At 33.0% G+C, this 24,299-nt stretch overlaps 2 protein-coding genes across 4 annotated transcripts; both read left to right on the top strand.

Annotated features, from left to right (window-relative positions):
* Positions 1–139: 139 nt before the first annotated feature.
* Positions 140–18,958, top strand: LOC126712934 (phospholipase D alpha 1-like). Of its 3 annotated transcripts, none has more exons than XM_050412481.1 (5): positions 140–206; positions 312–448; positions 4,502–4,558; positions 16,430–18,284; positions 18,400–18,958. In XM_050412481.1, the coding sequence occupies exons 2-5, from the start codon at positions 362–364 to the stop codon at positions 18,837–18,839; spliced, it is 2,439 nt and encodes an 812-aa protein (XP_050268438.1). In that variant the 5' UTR covers positions 140–206; positions 312–361; the 3' UTR covers positions 18,840–18,958. The 3 variants fall into 3 exon arrangements, with proteins under 3 accessions (XP_050268438.1, XP_050268437.1, XP_050268439.1); XM_050412480.1 differs by lacking the exons at positions 16,430–18,284; positions 18,400–18,958 and adding exons at positions 4,693–6,550; positions 6,674–7,250; XM_050412482.1 differs by lacking the exons at positions 140–206; positions 312–448; positions 4,502–4,558 and adding exons at positions 9,339–9,466; positions 16,263–16,304.
* Positions 18,959–23,107: 4,149 nt separating this feature from the next.
* LOC126696352 (uncharacterized) lies at positions 23,108–23,584 on the top strand. Its single transcript, XM_050393111.1, has one exon. The coding sequence runs from the start codon at positions 23,108–23,110 to the stop codon at positions 23,582–23,584; it is 477 nt and encodes a 158-aa protein (XP_050249068.1).
* Positions 23,585–24,299: the final 715 nt, after the last annotated feature.

The following is a 24,299-nucleotide window of genomic DNA, read 5'->3' as shown; positions in this document are numbered from 1 at the left end:
AGGGAACTGATTCTAACTTGAATTCTTTGAAGACACAATCTCTTCCTTCAAGCATAAATAAACCCATTAGATTATATTCTCTACCTCTCTTTTATCTTTCCTCTTTATTATATATATATATATATGGATCAACTCTACTACAACAGTACCATCAAATTATCCTCTATCAGAGATTCAGAGTAGTAAGCTGCCTGCGTACATACCATGTATACTTTCTTTTGATATGTCTTTGTGTTTGAATTTCTACTTGATTCTGAATATTTCTTACTTGCATGCTAATGTTCTTTTCTTGTTTTTGTTTGGTGTACAAGCTACAAAACCAGATATTGCTATCACATAGAGAAATTCCAAGCGAGGAACAATGCTGCAATTGCTCCATGGGACACTTATAGCATCAATTTTTGAAGTTGATAGGATACACTATGAATGCAGCGCCAATTTACGAAAGGTACGTGTTTGAATTGTTGAGGATAAAAGAATTATATACAGTTTTCAATAATTGTATTTTGGGATTTTCTTAGTCTTTGATTTCAATTTCTTGCTCACCTTATTGAATTCTTAGAATAATGAATTTGGATGTAGTTTTTTGCTTATAGTTTATTTATTTATTTGCAAAAAGTTGAATAAATATTCATACACTCATACATAAAATAAAATAAAAAAGGTGAAATTTTAGGATTGAGAGACAATTCAAAAGAAAATGAATATATTAAAAATCAAATCAAAATTCAAAAATCAAAAATCAAAAGAAAATACTGTTACGAAATAGACATTAAAACCCCATGAATGGAGATTGCATTACAGAGATAGATATAAATGGATAGAACTAAAGAATATGATCAGCCTAGCTTGTAATAAGAAGCAAAGACTATAAAACGAAATGAAAATGAGCTTTTCTAAGACACAATTCTGAAAATGACAACATATTGCAGTTCTTATAACAAAGGAAAAAATAAACATTTTTAAAAAAAGAGTCTTTATATAATGATTTCTCATTAGACTAATGATTAACATCAGTTTGAAATATCAATTAGTTTTTAGTATAGACTAAATTCAAATCTTAATCCTGAATTCAGTGGCAAGAAAATTTATGAATTGAGCTAACTAGAATTCATGAAAAGTTAAGAAAATTTTCATTTGCTTTGAAAATAGAAAGAGTTTATATTATAGTAAAAATTCAGTTGTTTATATTTAAGATATATAATAACACATTAGTCAAATTCGAATTCCAGCATATAAAAAATGATAACTAATTGTCTAATTTTAATGACCTAAGAAAATATCTATGCATCTATTTTCGAACATCTATATTAACCACAATGCTTTTTATTAAAATTTGACTAAAGAACATTAAGTTTAAGAGAACTGAAAACCGACGACGTATGAAGGTACATTTGCTTGATTTCAGACAATTTATTTAGCAGTACTCTAATTCTAAGAAAGTTTAAGTAAAACAATATTGATAATGTTGAGATATATGAAAGGAACATAGAATGAAAGGAACCGAATCCTTTATACAAATGGAGCGTAAGTTTTACCCAAATTAATTGGCCCAAATCTTCAAATTTGATCCCAATAAAGTTGATACTTGTATGTTAGAAAATGTATCAAAATATAAATACATATAACAAAACAATATTTTTCACAACAGTTGATGTGGCTTGTTGTGATTGGTACATAAGAAAAGTGGTTTCTAAGGTAGGCTCAGTGTTGGAGCCATATATATTTTTTAATATTAATTACAATTAATATTCTCTAAATGTTTTAAAACATGGTTTTTTGTTAAAGAAATTAAATATTACACATTAGAGTAAAATAATAATTTTAGAAAATAAAATGTATTTAACTCAATTAATTTAAGATAATTAAATAAAAGTGTCACTTTTATATACCTAAGCAAAAAATTTAGATATAGTACTTTAGGTATACATTAGGTTCTCAAATTAAATTAAAAAATATGGTTGCATTGACTAATAAAGCACAAAAAAGTTATATTTTCCAAAAACAACTAAATTCAATGTAATTAAGTGTGTGTGTGTGTTTAAGAGTTAGTTTATTTCTCAAAAAAAAAAAAAAAAAAATTCAATGCAATATGTGTTTGAATTTAATTAGAGAATTTAATGTATTGCACTTAAGTAGTGTACCTAAGGTTCACCCTAATGATAAGTGAAATATAATAATACAATTCTAAATAAAATATTTTCTTTTATTTATGGATGATAAGGTAAAATATGTCCCAAATTTTTAACCATTATAGCATCTTTTCATCAAATGAAAAAAAAGAAGAAGAAGAAGCATATATTGGTAACTCTAACACTTTATATAAGATGAAAAAAAAAATTGTTTTAGGAAAATAATAAAAGAAGAAATTTTACAAATAAAAATTCAATGTCCCCCCCTGAATGTTTCACTTTATGTTCTATCTATCGCTGCCTATCACAAGTCCTTTTTTTTCCCTTATGAAGTACCAAAATCTGAAATAGAATTTTTTTTTTCTCAAATATATGACACATACAAATTGGTAGAACAAAAAGTAAAATAGAAAAGTGGGACATAAGATTTTTATTTAAAATTTACTTATATATTCATTGAAATTCATGCTTTAAATCTCCTAAAGTTAATAATTATATATAGCAAAAAGCAATTTAATATTAAAAGAAACTAAGTAAGACATTAATACTTTAAATGAGTTAGGAATGTTTGCACAATTTAAAAAAATAATAATAAAGGGTACCATTATGTAAGATTTGCACTTAATTAAAAAAAATTATTAACAAAATATAAAGGGAGGGGGAGAAATTTGAAAACCCAGGCCCCCTCCGTCCACCCTTTACGTGGGTTCCGTTGAAAGTGATGCTACCTTAATAAGTTGTTATGAAAGAAATTTCGTCCCTAATATTGCCCCCATTACATTTATACTTTCTCCTTTGTTCAAGACTTAGATAAATATGAGGATTAAAAAGTTTTCTTTAATGTATATTCATTGAATAAAAATTAATAAGGATAAAATATATTGTTGTTTCCTAAACTTTAATCTAGAAATGTTTTGTTCCTAAAATTTAAAGTAATACTAATTACTTTTAATTTTGAGCAAAGTTAAAGTGATCGGTTTTAGTCATTCTGTCAACATTCGTTAAATCTTCCTAATATAATCATGATGTAGTCAAAACTAAAAACCTATACATCCCGATCAAAAATAAAACTTATACATCATTGCTCCATTAGACACTTTAGTGACTAAAAGTGATAATTTTAAGCATTAGGAGACTAAAATTTATCCCTTTAAGTTTGCTAAGAACGAAAAAAAATATTATAAATGGATTAAAATCTATAATAGGTTAGAGTTTAGGGACCAATAATATATTTTGATCGATTAATAAAATACTTGATTCTTTTTAGGGACCAACAATATTATAAAATACTAATAGTTCTAAAAATTATAAAAAAATATAAAATTTAGACAATTTTAAATAATTTAAATAATAAATATCACTTTACATTTTTTAAAATATTCAAGTCTTACATCATTTGAGTAATTAAACCATCTCACTCAACATTGCTCGAGCGAACTTCAAGCAAACCTTAAATATCAATTGATCTTTGTGTGACACTCACCCGAGTGATCCATAAATTGGAACCTTGCTTAAGTCTTTCATGAGACTCACTGAAGATTCATTACTCTCACTCAAGTAACTTTTGAAAACCAGACTGTTAGAGCTTATACATTAACTCCACATCTAGTTTTATCAACTAAAACTATATTATATGCGAAAACCAAACACCAAATGACTTCCCTTTGATTCAATTTAGACTGAGCTCAATCATCACTAATGCAAAGAGAAAGATTGACTGCTATCCTTGATTTAAACCTATAATGATAAAAAACTCTCAATGTTAAATTGCCTCATTCACCCAATTTATCATTTAATTTACCACGTGGATAGTCTACTTGAATGCTAACAATATTAAACCCATATTGTTTGTAGAATTCCAAGAATTTATTTCCCCTTTTCTTGCAACCAGATGAATCATAAAGCTTATAATACCCTAATAACTAGGAGTTTCGGAATAGGGGACACTTATAGCCATAATATAATCATGCCAAGAGTGTTATCTTTTTTATCCATTGCTATAAGAGGGAAAAGGAAAGCTGTGAAACACCTCTTGTTTTTCATTAATTCTGTTCTACCTAAGTCTAACAGAATTAGTTGGCAAGTCATCTTTAATTGGTGACCATGACAAACGAGCTTGTGTCATTTTCATTCCATTGATGGAAGGTGATAAGCAATTTAGCAGACCATGCATGATAATATATTTCATCCAAACAAAACTTCTTATATTAGTTTTTTTCATTCTATCTCAAATTTGTTTATGTTACCAAGTTCCATAAGTCTATATACCTACCAATGCTAATCATTCAATTTTTGGTGTGGTTTCCTGAATTCTTTTTTAACCTTACACATTGTTTTCTTGAAATTTGGAAACTTTGGGGGTACAAAAGTGTGGAAAAAGGTTTCTAGCCAAAGTTAAGAAATTTGTGCTGTGCCGACCAGTAGAGGTAAACTGTTCTTCTTTTGCTTTAAAGATCCCCATTCTCCTTTGACTAGTATATATTTTTTTTTTTGGGTATATTATTAACTTCAATTTGATCATTCGTGAAATCTTTTTCTAACACATATATACATGAAGCAGATTTTTGGATCTAAACTCTATGCAACAGTGGATTTAGATAAAGCCAGGGTTGCGCGGACTAGAATGGTCGAAAACCAACCTTCCAATCCCCAGTGGTCAGAGTCTTTTCGCATATACTGTGCCCATTATATCTCACATATTATATTCACAGTCAAAGAGGGTGATCCTATTGGGGCAACACTAATTGGAAGAGCTTATGTACCTGTTGAGGAAATCATAAGGGGGTTTATGTTTGAGAAATGGATTGATATTTTGGATGTAGACCACAATCCTATAGGTTCTAAAATCCGTGTCAAGTTGCAGTTTTTGAGTGTTGCCCAAGACTTGCATTGGTCTCAGGGAATCAAAACGCAACAATTTGAGGGAGTTCCTTATACATTCTTCAAGCAAAGAAAAGGTTGCAAAGTTTCTCTATACCAAGATGCCCATGTTCCAGAGAATTTTTATCCTTGGATAAAGCTGTCCAATGGGGAGTATTATGAGCCTCAGAGATGCTGGATGGACATCTTTGACGCAATTAGTAATGCAAGGCACCTAATTTACATAGCTGGATGGTCTGTGTATACTGAGATAACCTTAATAAGGGACCCGAGAAAGTCGCAGCAAGATGTCCCAACATTAGGGGAGCTGCTTAAGAAGAAGGCTGAGGAAGGTGTCACGGTTCTGGTGCTTGTTTGGGATGACAGAACTTCTCTTATGGAGCTGAGGAAGGATGGTTTAATGGCAACTCACGACCAAGATACTGAGAAATATTTTCAAGGCACAAATGTGCGTTGCTTTTTGTGCCCGCGTAATCCTGATTTTGGAAGAAGCAGAATTCAGGGGTTTGAGATTTCTACCATGTTTACTCACCATCAGAAGACAATAGTAGTTGACAAGGAAGTAACTGGTGGAGGATCACAAAAGCGAAGGATAGCGAGTTTCATTGGTGGTATTGATCTTTGTGATGGGAGATACGATACGCTAGAACATCCCTTATTTAGTACTTTGAGCACAATCCACCATGATGATTTCCATCAGCCCAACTTTGCAACTGCTTCTATCAACAAGGGTGGTCCAAGGGAGCCATGGCATGACATTCATTGCCAACTAGAAGGGCCAATTGCTTGGGATGTCTTATACAATTTTGAGCAGAGGTGGACTAAGCAGGTGGGGGACAAGTTCCTCATTCCTAGAGGCAAGCTTGATGAGATTATAATCTACCCATCACCAGTTACATCATCAGATGACCTGGAATCATGGAATGTTCAGTTGTTCCGATCCATTGATGGCGGGGCGGCTTCTGGCTTTCCCGTAACACCTAAAGATGCAGCAGCAGTAGGCCTTATTACTGGGAAGGATAACATCATCGACCGAGGAATTCAGGATGCATATATCAATGCTATTCGACGAGCCAAAAATTTCATCTACATTGAGAATCAGTATTTTATTGGAAGTTCATATGGCTGGAAATCAAGTGATATTAAGGTAGAGGACATTAATGCTTTGCATCTTATACCAAAGGAGCTCTCACTAAAGATTGTTAGTAAAATTGAAGCAAATGAGAGGTTTGCTGTTTACATTGTGATCCCAATGTGGCCGGAAGGAATACCAGAGAGTTCTTCTGTTCAGGCAATATTAGATTGGCAGCGGAGGACAATAGAGATGATGTACATGGATATCACTCAAGCCCTTAATAGAAAGGGACTTGAGGAGGCCAATCCCCGCGATTATCTAAATTTCTTCTGCCTTGGGAAGCGAGAGGCAAGGAGAGAGGGAGAATATGTACCTCCAGAGAAACCAGAACCTGACACTGATTATAGTAGAGCTCAGCAAGCCCGTCGCTTCATGATATATGTTCATTCAAAGATGATGATAGGTAAGTTTTAAATTAGATTTAAGGGAGAGTTTAAAGTTGTTATTACTTATTAATGCTTTATCTATGTCTCATGGTGATCAAGTATGTTTGACTAAAAAATTCTGATGATCTACTTTAATGTAGTTGACGATGAATATATAATCATTGGATCCGCAAACATCAACCAGAGGTCAATGGATGGAGCAAGGGACTCTGAGATTGCAATGGGAGCATATCAACCCTGGTATTTAGCCGACGAAGGACCAGCAAGGGGCCAAATCTATGGACTCCGAATAGCATTATGGTATGAACACCTTCGATTTGGAGTGATGCACGAGTCCCTCTTTCATCCAGAAAGTAAGAGATGTGTCAATGTAATGAATGATATTGCCAAGAATAATTGGGACATATACATGAAGGAGACAATTGATGCAGACATGGAAGGACATCTACTCCCTTATCCCATCCAAGTAACTAGGGATGGAAAGATTACAACACTGTCAGGGTCTAGATTCTTCCCTGATACCAAAGCTCCTGTTCTGGGTGCCAAATCTGAATACCTTCTTCCAATCCTTACCACTTAGTAGCATGCCTACCAGAGTATATAATAATTATCATGCCCTATGTAAATCTCATTCATTCATCCAAATAAAAAAACAAATGTAACCATCATTCATTTAGTAGTAATAATATTGGGTGGTAATTATCCTACATTGCTTTAGAGTGGGTGTTGTATGTAGTATAACTTGCTCTACATTACCTTAAAAGTTACCTAAGTTTTTGAGTTGAGTTTTTTTTTTTTTTTTTTTGTGTGGCTATTCTTAGCTCGAGTTCCTACATCATTATTCATCTTTGAACGTTAATCTCTTGTTGTCACAAGTTTCATCAATGCAATGCACTTTGTAATGGGTCCTATCCTATCAGATCCGTGTGCAGCCTTGTGCAATTTATTCAAGGATAAATTTAAAGGATAATCCAAATTCATTTTAAATTTCAAAAATAATCCAAATTCTGATTGAGAGTGACCTTTTGGCGTAGGTGTCCTCCATTGGAGAATTTGGATAGGAAAGAAAAACTTTCTTAAAATTTGAAAAACGCTATAGCAAATCCAGCCAAAAAAGTGAATTGTAACATTTGAGTTGCAATATTTAAATGGTAGTTAGAATGGTTAGTAACAGAGTGTTTAATCGGTACAATATTTGGCATTTTTTTAGGGTAGCTTAACGAGTGACAATATAGGACTAATAACTTCTCTCTTTTAAAATGTAAAAAGATAAGTTGTAATATTTTGGTTTTTTTTTAGTGCACGCGTGGTATAATGGGAAGAAATTAAGGAATTGTCTTATGCAATTATATATAGTAAAGTAATAGAAATCAATATCCCTCTTTCACTAGAGTTTAATTAAGGATGATAGTAAACTCGTACTTTTTTATTTAATGCATTAATTAATTGACATTTCCTTTAAAAATTAGATTTTCTATACTGAACCTATAATATATGGGATGGAGGAAGTACCATTTTGTCGAATTTGAATTGGGCTAGTGCAGTTACTCCAATCCCTCTCACAAATTGTTTTTAGCTTTCTCACTTTTTAACTTTTTAACTTTTTACTTTTTACTTTCTTTATTTCATAGTTGAGATATTTTAAAGTTTTGTTTTTTTTTTCAACTTTAAATTTCAGTCATTCACAACTGTTTCATCAGCACTTGATCTCAATCCCATTCGGTCTTACCCATGAAAATCTATAATTTACTGTTCATCTCATAAAATATCAGTAATGTAACATCCATGCGGCACTAATCGTGGCATCACCACATGGATTCATGCTCTTTTTTCATTTATTGCATAAAATATTTGTTCTATCAAAGATATAAAAGAAGTAAATAAAGTTTTTTGAATAACTAATCTCTTCCCTCTGTAGTTGCTATCAAAATATCTGAGATTTCGTCAAACAATCTCAACTCATAATTAAAGCAATTTGACAAAAAATTAAAAGTATAATAATGACTAAAATTGAACATTCAAAGGATATGGGTCATTTGGAAACATGGAGTAAGGATATGGGTTGAGTACTTACTAGTTTCTGTTCCGTGGATAATGGACAATGCCTTCATATCAATTTGTGAAATTACAAATCCTCATTACTAATGGAATTGAAATGATCTCTGGATTGATCAGAAAATCTTTTCAATTGGCTAGAATCCGTTACTTGAATGAAACTAAATCTTGTAGAATCATATTAAATATTTGACGATACATTCTGTACTTTGCTAAAAAACTAATCATTGTTTACAAACTGTCTAACCAAATCCAATTCTCTCTCAATATTTTCCTCAAAAAATCCTATTAGTGCAGATTCTTCCCCTACTAAGTTTATAACGTTATCCTTGACTTGGGCATAGCTAAGATTAAAGTAAAATAAACAAATAATGTCTCTGAAAACTGCACTCCTTGGAATCAAAGGCGGGAACTGATTCTAACTTGAATTCTTTGAAGATAAAATCTCTTCCTTCAAACATAAATAAACCCATTAAATTAGATTCTCTTCCTCTCTTTTAACTTTCCTCTCTGCTATATATATATATATGGATCACCTCTATTACAACAGCGTACCATCAAATTATCCTCTATCAGAGATTCAGAGTGGTAAGCTGCCTGCGTACATATACCATGTATACTTTCTTTTGAATCTTTGATACGTCTTTGTGTTTGAATTTCAACGTGATTCTGAATATTTCTTACTTGCATGCTAATATTCTTTTCTTTTTCTTTTTTGTTTGGTGCACAATCTACAAAACCAGATATTGCTATATATCACATAGAGAAATTCCAATCGAGGAACAATGCCGCAATTGCTCCATGGGACACTCATGGCATCAATTTTTGAAGTTGATAGGATACACTATGAATGCGGCCTCAATTTACGAAAGGTACATGTTTGAATTGTTGGGGATTAAAGAACTATACCATTTTCAATAATTGTATTTTGGGATTTTCTTAGGCTTTGATTTCAATTTCTTTCTCACCTTGAATTCTTAGAATGAATTTGGATGTAGCTTTTTGCTTATAGTTTACTTATTTATTTGCTCAAAGTTGGTTAAAATATAGTCATACATATAAAAAATAAAAATAAAAAAAAGGTGAAGTTTTAAGATTAAGAGACAATTCATAAGCAAATAAATTTTAAAAAATCAAATAAATTCAAAAATCAAAAGAAAATACTGTTACTAAACAGACATTAATTAGATATATATAAAATATATATATATATATATATATATATAAAAGGATAGAACTAAAGAATATGATGATCAGCCTATTTGCCATACTAGCTTGTAATAACAAATAAAGACTATAAAGTGAAATGAAAATGATCTTTTCTAAGACACAATTCTTAAATTGACATCATATGGCAGTTCTTATGACGAAGGAAAAAAAAAGAAGTTATTTTAAAAAAAGTCTTTATATGATGATTTCTCATTAACATTATTATTATTAATTTTTTTTTTGAGAAACAAACACACACACATTCAATTAGTTTGAAGCATCAATTAGTTTCAAACTTTTAAGTGTAGACCGAATTCAAATATATATATATATATATATATAAATTATTTTTTATCTACCACATTCAAATCTTGATTCCTTATTCAATGGCAAGAGATTTTATGGGTTGAGCTAACTGGAATCCATGTTTTTAAAATGAAAAGAGTTTATATTATAGTAAACATTTAATTAGGTTTTTTTGGGTAAATTGCAAATTGCACCCTTAAAGTTTGGGGATATTTGGATTTTATACCCTGAAGTTTTAAATTTTAGATTTTACCCTCTGAAGTTTAGGGTGTTTGGATTTTACACTTTGACAGGAAGTGTTTGGATTTTACACCCCCAAATTCTGAAACTTTAGGATATAAAATATAAATACTCTCAAACTTTAAGGAGTAAAATCCAATCAATCCAAAAATATAGGGGGTAAAATCCAAATTCTGAAACCTCAGGGTATAAAATCAAAACACCCCAAAACGTTAGGGGTAAAATCCAAATTCTAAAATTTCAAGGTGTAAAATCCAATTACTTCCAAATTTTAGGGGTGTAATTTACAATTTACCCTAGTTTTATTTATTTTTTATTTTTTATATATATCTTAAGATATGTAATAACACATTATTTAAACTTGCATTCCATCACATAAAAAATGATAATTAATTTTAATGGCCTAAGACACTGTTTATGCATCTATTTTCGAACATCTTTAATGATCACAATGCCTTTTATTAAAATTTGACTAAAAAACATTAAGTTTAAGAGCACTGAAAACCAACGAAGTATGAAGGTGCATGTGCTGGATTTCAGACAATTCATTTAGCAGTACTGTAATTCTAAGAAAGTTTAAGCGAAAGTGAAAGAATGATAATGATAAGATATACGAAAGGAACCGAATCCTTTATATAAAATAAAATTTTGTCTTTTATTGTAGTATATTACATTTTTTAATTAAATCCAAGTAAATGATTACATTGAATGATATTCAAAAAGATGACAATGTTAATTTTTTATTTGTTAAAAGTGCTTGAATTTAATTGGAGAACCTAATGTATTGTACCTAGAGTAATGCATTTAAGTTTTACCCAAATTAATTGGCACAAATCTTTTAATTAGACCCAAAAGTTGGTATTTATATGTTGGACATTGTATCAAAAGATAAATACATCTAGCAATGCAATATCTTTCATAATAATTGATGTAGTTTGTTGTAATTGGTACATAAGAAAAGTGATTTCTGTAGTAAACTCAGTGCTGGAGTAATACCTTTTTGTTTTTTGTTTTTTTTAGGGAGACAAGATAAATAGATCAATAATATTTAAATCCACAAAATAAAACACACACAATTATATATATATTTTATATTTTAAGCATATTTTTAACTTAATTAGTTTCATATATATATATATATATATATATATATATTTTATTGTCTCATAATAATAAAATTTCATATATATATATAAATATATATTGTTATTATTGTCTCATTCATAAGAAAATTTCATCAAGCCAGGTTTATAGAACTAAAGAAAAATATTTTATTTCTTAGGTAATGTATAATTATCCTTTAAATTATATTAATCACAATTAATATTCTCTAAATGTTTTAATAATTAAATATTAAACATTAGAGTATAATAAATTTTTTAGAAAATAAATGTATTTAAATCAATCAATTTCTAATAAATTAAATAAACATGTTACTTTTATATACCTAAGCAAAATATAGGAATAGTACCTTAGGTGCAGTGTATTAGATTCTCAAATTAAATTCAAACATATGGTTGTATTGATTAATAAAGCACAAAAAATGTTATCTTTTTTTAAAGAAAACTAATTAAATTCAATACAATTATGTGGTTGAATTTAATTGGAAATTTTAATGTATTACACCTAAAGTTCACTCTAATGTAATATAAGTTAAATATAATAATAACAATACTAAATAAAATATTTTATTTTATTTATGGATGATAAGATAAAATATATCTCAAACTTTTAACCATTATAGAATCTTTTCTTCAAATGGAAAAGAATGCATATATTGGTATCTCTAGCACCTAATTAAGATGAAAAGAAGTTTGTTTTTACAATTAAAAAAAGAAGAAGAAATTTTACAAGTTAAAATCCCATGTCTCATTCTAAATGTTCCACCTATTGTAGCCTACCACACTTTTTTTTCCCTTATAAAGTACCAAATTAAAGTTTGAAATAGAAAAAATATTCCAAATAATTACACATTGCAATTGGTAAAACATAAACTGAAATACAAGAGTGGGACATATGATTTTTATTTAAAATTTACTGATATATTCTTTGAAATATATGTTTTAAAGGCTCCTACAGTTAATAAATTATATCAATTCTCAAAAAAAAAATTAATTAACAAAATATAAGGGGAGGGGGAGAATTTGAAAACCCAGGCCCCCTCCCTTCACCCCTGGGTTTCTTTGAAAATGGTGTCTGAAAGAAATCTTGTCCCTAACATTGCTCTCATTAGATTTATAGTTTTTCCTTAGTTCAAAACTTAGATAAATATGAGGATTATAATTTTTTTATTATTGTATATTCATTGAAAAAAAATTAATAAGGACAAAATGTATTGTTGGCTCCTAAAATTTAATCCTTGAATGTTTTGCCCCTAAAATTTAAAGTAATTACTTTTAATCGTGAGCAAAATTAAAATAATCACTTTTAGTCCCTAGCTTACTTAAAGTGATTGGCTTTGGTCATTTTGTTAACATTTGTTAAATCTTTCTAAAAGAAGGATGATGTAGTCAAACTAAAAACTTATACATCTCTAATTTTTTTTAAAAAAAAAAAAAACTTATTTATCATTGCTTTAATAGACACATTGATAGCTAAAAGTGATTATTTTAAATTTTAGGGAACTAAAAATGATCATTTTAAGTTTGTTAGGAACAAAAAACAATATTATAAGCTTTACATTAAAATCTCTATTAGGTTATAGAGTTTAGGGACCAACAATATATTCGATCAATTAATAAAATATATACTTGACTCTTTTTGGGGCTATATATATATGTTCGAAATTTGGAAGGCTATGAGACGTTGAAAACTATATGTCCCTTCTTTATCTGAGGCATATATGTCCTTTCTTCGAATTTGCTGTTGCCTTTATTGTTGTGTCCATGTGTTATCCAAAACCTTTGTTTTCCTTAAGTTGGTTAGGAATGTATTTCTCTTAGAGCATTAGTATTGGGGTATAAAACCCTTTAAGTGGCTATTTTATATCCTTTGTGCCCCAAAACATGTCACATCCAGGGTTCTATATCTAAAACTATATACAACCCAACTACAATAAGTTGCTTAATTTACAACCTATTATTCACTTGGATGTAAATTTAAAGGCAAAACTACACTATTGGTCCTTAAAGTTTACCTTGTGAGCACAATTGATTTCTTAAGTTTCAAGTGAGCATTATTGATCTCTCAAGTTTTAAAAATGAGTAGTATCGTCTATTTGTTAACTTCTATTAGTTTATTACTTAAGTGACTAACAGAATAGTATCTAGGCATTTTTTCAATAAGAAAAAATTACAAAAATTATTTTACAAGTCATAAATCCATTAATACTAAAATACTTTGCCCGGCAAATCAAACCCATTATAGTTTTAGTCTTTTAGATAGGGTACAGACGAAACGAAAGGTGAATGGGTCATAGTCCGGTAGGCAGTAGGAGGCAAAGTTGGGGTGTGTGACTTGCGAGAAGGAGCAAGGTAGAATAATGGCTACATAGGCTTGCATATGAGATGAGTTTCAATTGGTGAATATAATGTGGCATGTAAACTGATTGGTCGAAACATCGGGAAGGCAGTGGCAACTGATTGGTCGAAACACAGGGAAGGCAGTGGCAGTGGGTACATAAATAAAGAGATCTGAAAAGGCCAGCTTTTACATGTAAATCTTAATCTCTTTTGTTAGATCTTTCTCATACCATAGGATACTTGAGTTTGGATTGTATCAATTTTTTCTTTTCTTTTTTGGATCGGATACCATAGATTGGGACCATTCTGGGACTCATTGCATAGCTGTGAATACGAGCAAAGGGAAGTTGTCCCTCGGCTATTTGTTGTTGCGATGTTGTTTAAGATAGCATGCTCTTCATTCCAGGAGCTTTGCGCTTATCCGATGATCATACGGTTTAAAGCTCTTTACCGTAAACACGGTATACATATTTTGATATTAATGGTTTCTTCTTACTGTAAAAATAATTTTTGTAACTATTTTTATTAAAAAAAATTGTCAAGTTACTATTCCGTTAGCCATGTAAACAATAAACTAACGGCTGTTTACAGAAAGATTAATATTGTTCATTTTTAAAATTTGAGAGACCAATTACGCACATAAAATAAATTTTAAAGATATTATTTTATTCACTCGTCTCTCTCTCTGCTGGTTGCTAATAAGACATTATTTTATAATATTTTATGGTGTAGATATATTATTTTATGGACTCTTCTAAGCTTTTATTTATTTATTACTGAGAAGGCTTCCTTTTTTTGTCTTTGGATAATAAGCCATGGTTTGATTTGATAGCTTGTGAATTATTTATTTATTTTATTTCACATCTCACGTCTCTCACACAGTACTAGAATGAAGAACCTTACTACCTTTTACTCCAACACATTTCTTATTGTTTTATTTCTTTCTTGTTTGGACTGCTTTTGTTTGGTCTGATTCGTCTGAAACCAGTATACACACACGTATGTGTATATATATATATAATCTTTACATAACTCTAAACATTTTTTATTTCATCCAACCAGTTTGTGAACTATGAGTTATCTTTTTAACCAATTGATCATAACTAATATACCAATAGTTCTAAAAATTATAAAACATATTTGGTCAATTTTAAATAATTTAAATAATAAACATCAGTTTACATTCCTAAAATATTCAAGTCTTGCATTGTTTGAATAAACAATCTCGCTCAGTGTACACTTCGCTCAATTGAACTTCTAGCAAACTGTAAATAACCTCAAGCAGAAACTTCAATTGATCTTTGTGCGACACTCACTTGAGTGATCTGCAAATTGGAACCTTGCTCAATTCTTTAATGACACTCACTCGAGATTCATTTTAGTCTCACTTAAGTAACTTTTGAAAATTAGACCGTTATGGCTTTGACATTAACTTCATGTCTAGTTTTATCAACTAAAACTATATTAATATGCGAAAACCAAACACCAAAGGACTTCCCTTTGAATCGATTTAGACTAAGCTCATTCATCACTAGTGTAAAGAGATATATTTATTGCTATCCTTGATGTAAACCTATAATGATAAAAAAAAAAAAAAAAAAAAAAAAAAAAAAAAAAAAAAAACTCTCTATGTTAAATTACCTCATTCACCCAATTTATCAATTAATTTACCACATGGATAGTCTACTTTAATGCTAACCATATTAAACCTGAATTGTTTGTAGACTTCCAAGAATTTATTTCCCCTTTTCTTGCAACCAGATGAATCATAAAGCTTATATAAGACCCTAATAACTAGGAGTTTCGGAATAGGGGACACTTATATCCATAATATAATCATGCCAAGAATATTATCTTTTTTATCCACTGCTATAAGAGGGAAAAGGAAAGCTGTGAAACACCTCTTGTTTTTCATCAATTCTATTCTACCTAAGGATCTGTTTGGATATCACTTATTGCTAAAAACTGAAAACTAAAAATACTGTAGTAAAATAATTTTTAAATATGTAAATAGTACCGTGGAACCCAATTTTAAAGTTGTTTTTGCTGAAAAAGGTATTTGCAGGTCCCATGAACAATGCATGAGACCCACATATCAAAACGTAGACGCATAATTCATTTCATTTCAGTAACATCCAAACGTGCACTAAGTCTAACAGAATTATTTGGCAAGTAATCTTTAATTGGTGACCATGAGATACGAGCTTGTGTCATATCATTCCACTGATGGAAGGTGACAAGCAATTTCCCAGACCATGCATGATTATAGATTTCATCCAAACAAAACTTCTTATATTAGTTTTTTTTCATTCTATCTCAAATTTGTTTATGTTACCAAGTTCCATAAGTCTATATACCTACCAACGCTAATCATTCAATTTTTGGTATGGTTTCTTGAATTCACTTTTAACCTTACACATTTTTTTCTTGAAATTTGGAAACTTTGGGTGCACAAAAGTATGGGAAAAGGTTACTGGCCAAAGTGTTGTGCCGACCTGAGGTAAGCTATTCTTCTTATGCTTTAAAGATTTCCATCCTCCTTTGACTAGTAATTTTTTTATATTATCAACTTCAATTTCATCATTCGTGAAATCTTTTTCTAACACGTATATATACATGAAGCAGATTTTTGGATCTAAACTCTATGCAACAGTAGATTTAGATAAGGCCAGGATTGCACAGACTAGAATGGTCAAAAACCAACCCTCCAATCCCCAGTGGTCAGAGTCCTTTCGCATATACTGTGCCCATTATATCTCAAATATTGTATTCACAGTCAAAGAGGACGATCCTAGTGGGGCAACACTAATTGGAAGAGCTTATGTACCTGTTGAGGAAATCATAAGGGGGTTTATGTTTGAGAAATGGGTTGATATTTTGGATGTAGACCGCAATCCTATAGGTTCTAAAATCCGTGTCAAGTTGCAGTTTTTGAGTGTTGCCCAAGACTTGCATTGGTCTCAGGGAATCAAAACGCAACAATTTGTCGGAGTTCCTTATACATTCTTCAAGCAAAGAAAAGGTTGCAAAGTTTCTCTGTACCAAGATGCCCATGTTCCAGAGAATTTTTTATCTTACATAACCCTGTCCAGTGGGATGCGTTATGAGCCTCAAAGATGCTGGAAGGACATCTTTGATGCAATTAGTAATGCGAAGCACCTAATTTACATAGCTGGATGGTCTGTGTATACTGAGATTTACTTGATAAGGGACCCAACTAAGCCAAAGCAAGATGCCCCCACATTAGGGAAGCTGCTTAAGAAGAAGGCTGAGGAAGGTGTCACAGTTCTCATGCTTGTTTGGGATGACAGAACTTCTCTTATGGAGCTGAGGAAGGATGGTTTTATGGCAACTCACGATGAAGATACTGAGAAATATTTTCAAGGCACAAATGTGCGTTGCTTTTTGTGCCCGCGTAATCCTGTTGGCCGAAGAAGCAGAATTCAGGGGTCGGAGATTTCTACCATGTTTACTCACAATCAAAAGACAATAGTTGTTGACAAGGAAGTGGCTGGTGAAGGATCACAAAAGAGAAGGATAGCGAGTTTCATTGGTGGTATTGATCTTTGTGATGGGAGATATGATACACTACATCATCCCTTATTTAGTACTTTGAGCACAATCCACCATGATGATTTCCATCAGCCCAACTTTGCAACTGCTTCTATCAACAAAGGTGGTCCAAGGGAGCCGTGGCATGACATTCATTGCCAACTAGAAGGGCCGATTGCTTGGGATGTCTTGTACAATTTTGAGCTGAGGTGGACTAAGCAGGTTGGGGACAAGTTCCTCATTCCTAGAGGCAAGCTTGATGAGATTATAATCCACCCATCACCAGTTACATCATCAGATGACCCGGAATCATGGAATGTTCAGTTGTTCCGATCCATTGATGGTGGGGCGGCTTCTGGCTTTCCCATAGAACCTGAAGATGCAGCGGCTTTAGGCCTTGTTACTGGGAAGGATAACGTCATCGACCGAGGAATTCAGGATGCATATATCAATGCTATTAGACGAGCCAAAAATTTCATCTACATTGAGAATCAGTATTTTATTGGAAGTTCATATGGCTGGAAATCACGTGACATTAAGGTAGAGGACGTTAGTGCTTTGCATCTTATACCAAAGGAGCTCTCACTAAAGATTGTTAGTAAGATTGAAGCAAATGAGAGGTTTGCTGTCTACATTGTGATCCCAATGTGGCCGGAAGGAATACCAGAGAGTGCTTCTGTTCAGGCAATATTAGATTGGCAGCGGAGGACAATGGAGATGATGTACTTAGATATCATTCAAGCCCTTAATAGAAAGGGACTCGAGGCCAATCCCCACGATTATCTAAATTTCTTCTGCCTTGGGAAGCGAGAGGCAAGGAGAGAGGGAGAATATGTACCTCCAGAGAAACCAGAACCTGACACTGATTATAGTAGAGCTCAGCAAGCCCGTCGCTTCATGATATATGTTCATTCAAAGATGATGATAGGTAAGTTTTGAATTAAATTTAAGTGAGTTTAAAGTTATTATTAATGCTTTGTCTATGTCTCATGGTGAAAGGCATGTTTGACTAATTTTTTTTTTTATGATCTTCTTTAATGTAGTTGACGATGAATATATAATCATTGGATCCGCAAATATCAACCAAAGGTCAATGGATGGGGCAAGGGACTCTGAGATTGCAATGGGGGCATATCAACCAAAGAATTTAGCCACTGAAGGAGCAGCGAGGGGCCAAATCTATGGACTCCGAATAGCATTATGGTTTGAACACCTTCAACTTACAGATATGGACGAGTCCTTCCTTTATCCAGAAAGTGAGAAATGTGTCAATCAAATGAATAATATTGCTAAGAATAACTGGGAAATATACATGAAGGAGACAATTGATGCAGACATGAAAGGACATCTACTCCCTTATCCCATCCAAGTAACTAGGGATGGAAAGATTACAACACTCTCTGGGTTTAGATTCTTCCCTGATACCAAAGCTCCTGTTCTGGGTGCCAAATCAGAATACCTTCTTCCAATCCTTACCACTTAGTGGCATGCCTACCAGAGTACATAATAATTATCATATGCCCTATGTAACTCTCATTCATTCATCCAAATAAAATAACAAATGTAACTCTCATTCATTCAGTAGTAATAATATTGGGCGGTAAATATTCCACATTATTGCTTAAGATAGTGTTTTGTGTATACATAACTTGTCTTACCTTCTCTTAAAAGTTATCAAGACTTTTGAGCGGAATTAGTGACTAGGTTGCTAGTTCGATGCACTACCGTTTAACAAGATATCTTTCCCATCTAAAAATCCCTCGAACAAAATCATATATAAAAAGTTGTAACACGTTTTACATTAAAAAACTTGGTAAAATATTTTGCAAAAACACACTGTGACTCTCCTCCACCTATTTGGTGGCTAGATCACTGGTCAGGTGCGCTCTGCAGCTAGTGCTAGCGGTTTGGTGGTTGGAGCCGCAGTTCTGACAGTTGGTGCCTATGGTTTGGTAGCTAGAACGGTGATTCGGTCACTGGCGGCTTGGGTGGTTGAGTCGTAAATTTTGGTATTTTTTGCTTGAAAAATTTTACATATCACACCAAACATCTGAAAATATTTTACATGTAAAATATTTTAATTCGAAACAAATGGAGCATAATTTATAATCTTAAGTTTCAATTTTTTTTGGTTTAAACATTTATAAATTATTAAACTAAAAGGGTAGGGGGATATGAAATTACTAGATTAATACAATGACTTTGAACAAAGAGGTGGTAATTACAAATTAATCACAATTATCTATAATTTATAGGGTAAACTACATATTTGGTCCTTACCCTTTATGCTGAATCTCAATTTAGTCTCTGACTTTTCAAATGTGTCAATTTGATCCCTAACATTTTAGTATTGTATTAGAATAGTCCCTACCATTAAGTAATGGATGAAAAATATTAATGTGACTAATAACAAAAATAAAATATAATTTTTATGTCGCATAGACCGCCACGTGAACTGCCATATGGTTTACATTAAAAAAAAAAACTAAAGGGACATGTCAGCTATTTTAAAACCTTTGTGATCAAGGATACAAAGGTACGGTCCTATAGAACAGACCTTGTTCAAGTAAGGTCATAGCTATTTTAAAACCTATTGCCATGTCTTTTTTTTTTTTTTAATAGAAAACTAAAAATCCATTAACATAAACTAGAAACAAGTATATCAGTTGAGAGAGCATGTTCTAAGAAACAAGGGCTCTCCTCAATCCAAGCAACATATTGCTCAACACCCTGAGCATGTTTTGCTAACAAGTGGGCCACCTGATTACCTTTCCTACCAACATGTGAAATAGAAAATCTACGAAAAGCACTTAACAGAGAACTAATTCCATACATAATTGATGCAATCGAAGATGGAGGAGGAGAAATGCCAGCAATAGCATTTGAAACCATAACGGAATCCCCCTCAATAACAATCTCATGAAATCCCATACCTTTAGATCTAGGTGGTGGGCATTAGTTCCAGTCACTTGATTGAGCCCAGGGAGAATGATGAGCCATTTGGACTGGAAAGAAGGTTGTTGTTGGTGTTGTCTGTTAGGGTTTGTTGTTTGAGAGAAGAGGAACAATAAAGAAGGTTGTTGTTGGTGTTGTCTGTTAAGGGTTTGTTGTTTGTAAGGGTGGAGTTAAGTGTGGTGGGATGAAGGCAGTGGAGGAGGAAGAAGAAGAAGAAGAAGAAGAAGAAGAAGACCATCTGGGACAAATCCATATATTTTTTTTTCCTGCTTATGTTTTTGGATTATATATATTTTTTGGTTGTGGTGGTAATGGTGTAATGTTAATGTTTACATACTTTGGATTTTGGAATTCAGACTTTGAAGTGATGATTGATGATTCCTTTGTGAGGTGCTATGTGGGTGATAAATTGATAATCTCTTCGTGAATTCTTAGGGTTATTGTTTTAGAGATGCAAATTGGGAATTTTCTATTCCTTTTTTTATTCTAATTTTTGTTTAAGTTTTTAAAGCTAAAAAGAAAAATAAATAATAGAATTTAAACTAAAATGAAATAGGTTATATGGTAGTCAAAATGGCAGTCTACGCGACATAAAAATAATATCTTATTTTTGTTATTAGCCATATTAGTATTTTTCATCCATCACTTAACGACAATGACTATTTTGACACGATACTAAAATGTTAAGGACCAAATTAACACGTTTGAAAGGTCAAAGACCAATTTGAGATTCAGCGTAAAGGTTAAGGACCAAATATGTAATTTACCCTAATATTGTTAGTATGTTTCTGTTGAGCCACATTTGCAGTCATATCACCCACTTATTTTCTACATTTCCTTTTCTCATTTTAAACTTTTCTTCTCCCTATTATAAATAATAAAAAATTAAAAAATAAACTCTCTTTTTTCTTCTTATTAGTTCGCACCTACGGTTGTACTTCCTTCAACATTTCCTTTCTCTCTTTGCCCCTTTATCTCCCCACTACTCTCAACTTTACCACTATACTTCCTTTATCATTTTCTCTTTCTTATATTAAATAGATTTTTTTTTTTCAATTGGAAATTTTCAATTGAAAAAAAGAGTGATACCGCAATTGGTGCATTGGTCTTTGCAGCTTTAAAGCTTTTTACTGGTTGGTTCTATTTTTTTTATATATATATTTTTTATGTGAATTTAAAATTGTTTGAATTGTATAATCGGCAATTACTGACATCGGTAAACAACCCAAGGCAATTTGATTAAAATTTAATTCATGACGATCATAAGTAGAAAGCTTATTTCTTCTGGCCCATTTTTTTGTTCGACAAAAGATCCATTTATATACAATAATTACATTGTAGTGGGTATAGTTTAGCGGTAAAAGTGCATTGATTATTCTTCTCCCCATTTTATTTTGTATAAATTTGATATCATTTCTTCCATTCAATCCATATTTTTCTCACACAAAAAATGTGAGCTCTCTCTCTCTCTCTCTCTCCTGGTGGATTTTGTTCTTTCTTATAACTCTTGAAGGGATAAGGGCCCAAGATCATATATTGGGTCTTGAGCTTTGTCCAAGGGCATTGATAAGTTCGAGGAGGAACAAATAGTTGTTAAGGGTTCCCATTTAAAGTCTCATAAGTAGGGAATGAATGGAGGGTGATCCGAGGAGGAACTCTTTCTTGGATACGATGAATGCAGCTCAAGTATCTATTCCAGTGATTAGAATGACCTTCCAGAAAGCCCCAATGATAGGGACATGCCTTATGAACATATGAGAAAGAAGGAAACCCAAAAATATCTAAGGAAAAGCTGCTACCACTGCATTAAATGCACTGTAGCTACTTTTCTAGCCGCATTTATGTGGAGAAGACCTCAGAACAGTGCTGTCTTGGCTATCACAACTCACAAAAAGCCAAAGAAGATGTCTAATGGGATAGGTACTCAAGTAAGGGCTCAGACGATCAATAAGTGTAGGATCAAGATAATCCCAAGGGAGCTATATAATGTAAGAGGTCCTCCATATCCAGAGGATCGGAAAAATAAAGAGAAAACACTATAGTAATCTAAATTGTTCTTGTATTCAATTGTAACCAATTTATATAAGTTTGACCTCCTCGGATGATGAAGTCGTTCAGCTTTACTTTCTTTGTTCTTGCTTGATCATCTTCCAAACCCATACTAGCCGTTGTCAAATTCATTAGGGCCTAGTTTTTCGACCTACTCTCTACAAATTTATTGTATTGGGCTTATTGGGCCAAGATTCCATACATTTTGGGCTTGGGCTGTAAACCATGTCCTTACAATTGGCGCCGTCTGTGGGAAGAACTTGTGTGATAGTGAAAATAATGGTCAACTATGGTAGGTTTAGGTCCACACCAAGCAGAATCCATAGCATCCCAACGTGAAAATCCTTTCGCCAACCTTGAGTGTAGGAGAGATCAAGAGAGCAACGTGCACACTACGCATACAAGCAAAAGCCACTCTCAAGTTAGGAGTCGCGTCTCTCAAGAGCAACATAATAAAGCCATGCAAAGGGAGATCGACTATCTAAAGAAGAAGTTACGCCATGCACAACGAAGACGAACTCCCACCCTATCTGATAGGAGTACCACTGTGAACGCAAATGCAAGAGCCCAACTCACAAAGGGCTGGGAAATGATGCTATAAGCAAAGCTTTGAACCAGATTTCCAAGTCACCCTTCATACATAGGATTGAAGGGGCAACTCTTCCTTGGCATTTCCATCAGCCAACATTCACCTTCTACAATGGGCGAACAGACCTAGTGGAGCATGTGAGCCATTTCAGTCAGAAAATGGCTGTCTATTCTAAGGACGAAGCCTTGATGTGTAAGGTATTCCCATCCAGTCTGGGACCCGTGGCAATGAGATGGTTCGACGGCCTAAAGGTAGATTCCATAGGTTCCTTCAAGGAGTTCACTCGGGCATTTGACTTTCGTTTTATTACATGTACCAGGGTCCCTCGACCCTTAGACTCCCTACTGTCTTTGTCCATGCGAGAAGGGGAGAGCTTGAAAGCATACTCAAACAAGTACTGGGAGACATATAATGAGATAGATGGTGACTTTGATGACGTCACCATCAGTACTTTCAAGAGTAGCCTCCCAACCAAGCATGGTTTAAGGAAGTCCCTAACAGGAAAGCCTATCACTAGCCTATGCCAACTCATGGACCGGATTGACAAGTATAAAAGGGTTAAGGAAGACCAGCAACTGGGTAAAAGAAAGGCTAAGGTTATCCCTCAGGAAATGAGGGATTTCAGGTCAGACTGATTCAACAACCACCGACCTCAGAGAGATTTTGTTGGACAATCAGGGTCCACCAACACCCAAACTGTTAATGCAGTATTTCGAGAACCGGTGCATCAGGTTCTAGAGAAGATTAAGAACGAGCTGTTCTTCAAATGGCAGAACAAGATGGCTGGAAACCCCATGAGACGCAACTAGAGCTTTTATTGCCAATACCATCAGGACTAGGGGCACACTACAGAAGATTGTAGGAATTTGTGGGACCATCTGGACCAGTTGGTCCGAGAAGGGAAGTTGAAGCAGCTGCTACACCATTCCAGTGGCCAAGCGGGGTAGACAGGTTTGGATCCCCGGAGAGATGCTTCTTCAAGACTTCCTCTGGGAACGATCAATGTCATCTTTGTTGCCCCTGGTAGGTCCGGTTCTTGTCCCTCCAGAGTGATGTCTGTGGCTTAGCTGTCCACTGAGGACAACAATTCAGAGCCAGAATAGAGATCCCACTAGTTCTAAACTTCTCATCCGAGAATAAGATCGGAACTATCCAACCCCATAACGATGCTTTAGTGGTCACACTTAGGATAGGGGGGTATGATGTGAAGAGAGTGTTAGTAGACCAAGGAAGTGTTGTTGAGATAATGTACCCCGACCTATACAAGGGGCTGAATTTAAAACCCGAGGACCTAACGGCATACGATTCCCATCTAGTAAGTTTCGAAGGGAAGATTGTTACTCTAAGAGG

The sequence above is a fragment of the Quercus robur genome, chromosome 2 (genome assembly GCF_932294415.1).
Source record: "Quercus robur chromosome 2, dhQueRobu3.1, whole genome shotgun sequence".
NCBI lineage: Eukaryota > Viridiplantae > Streptophyta > Magnoliopsida > Fagales > Fagaceae > Quercus > Quercus robur.
This window is presented reverse-complemented; position numbering and strand designations above follow the sequence as displayed.

Excerpts from the sequence above, each read along its gene's own strand:
- LOC126696352 (XM_050393111.1), top strand. The coding sequence starts at position 23,108 with ATGGCTGTCTATTCTAAGGACGAAGCCTTGATGTGTAAGGTATTCCCA.
- LOC126712934 (XM_050412480.1), top strand. The coding sequence starts at position 362 with ATGCTGCAATTGCTCCATGGGACACTTATAGCATCAATTTTTGAAGTT. Across the intron at positions 4,559-4,692 it reads TGCTGTGCCGACCAGTAGAG|ATTTTTGGATCTAAACTCTA; the intron begins GTAAACTGTTCT and ends TACATGAAGCAG. Across the intron at positions 6,551-6,673 it reads TCATTCAAAGATGATGATAG|TTGACGATGAATATATAATC; the intron begins GTAAGTTTTAAA and ends ACTTTAATGTAG.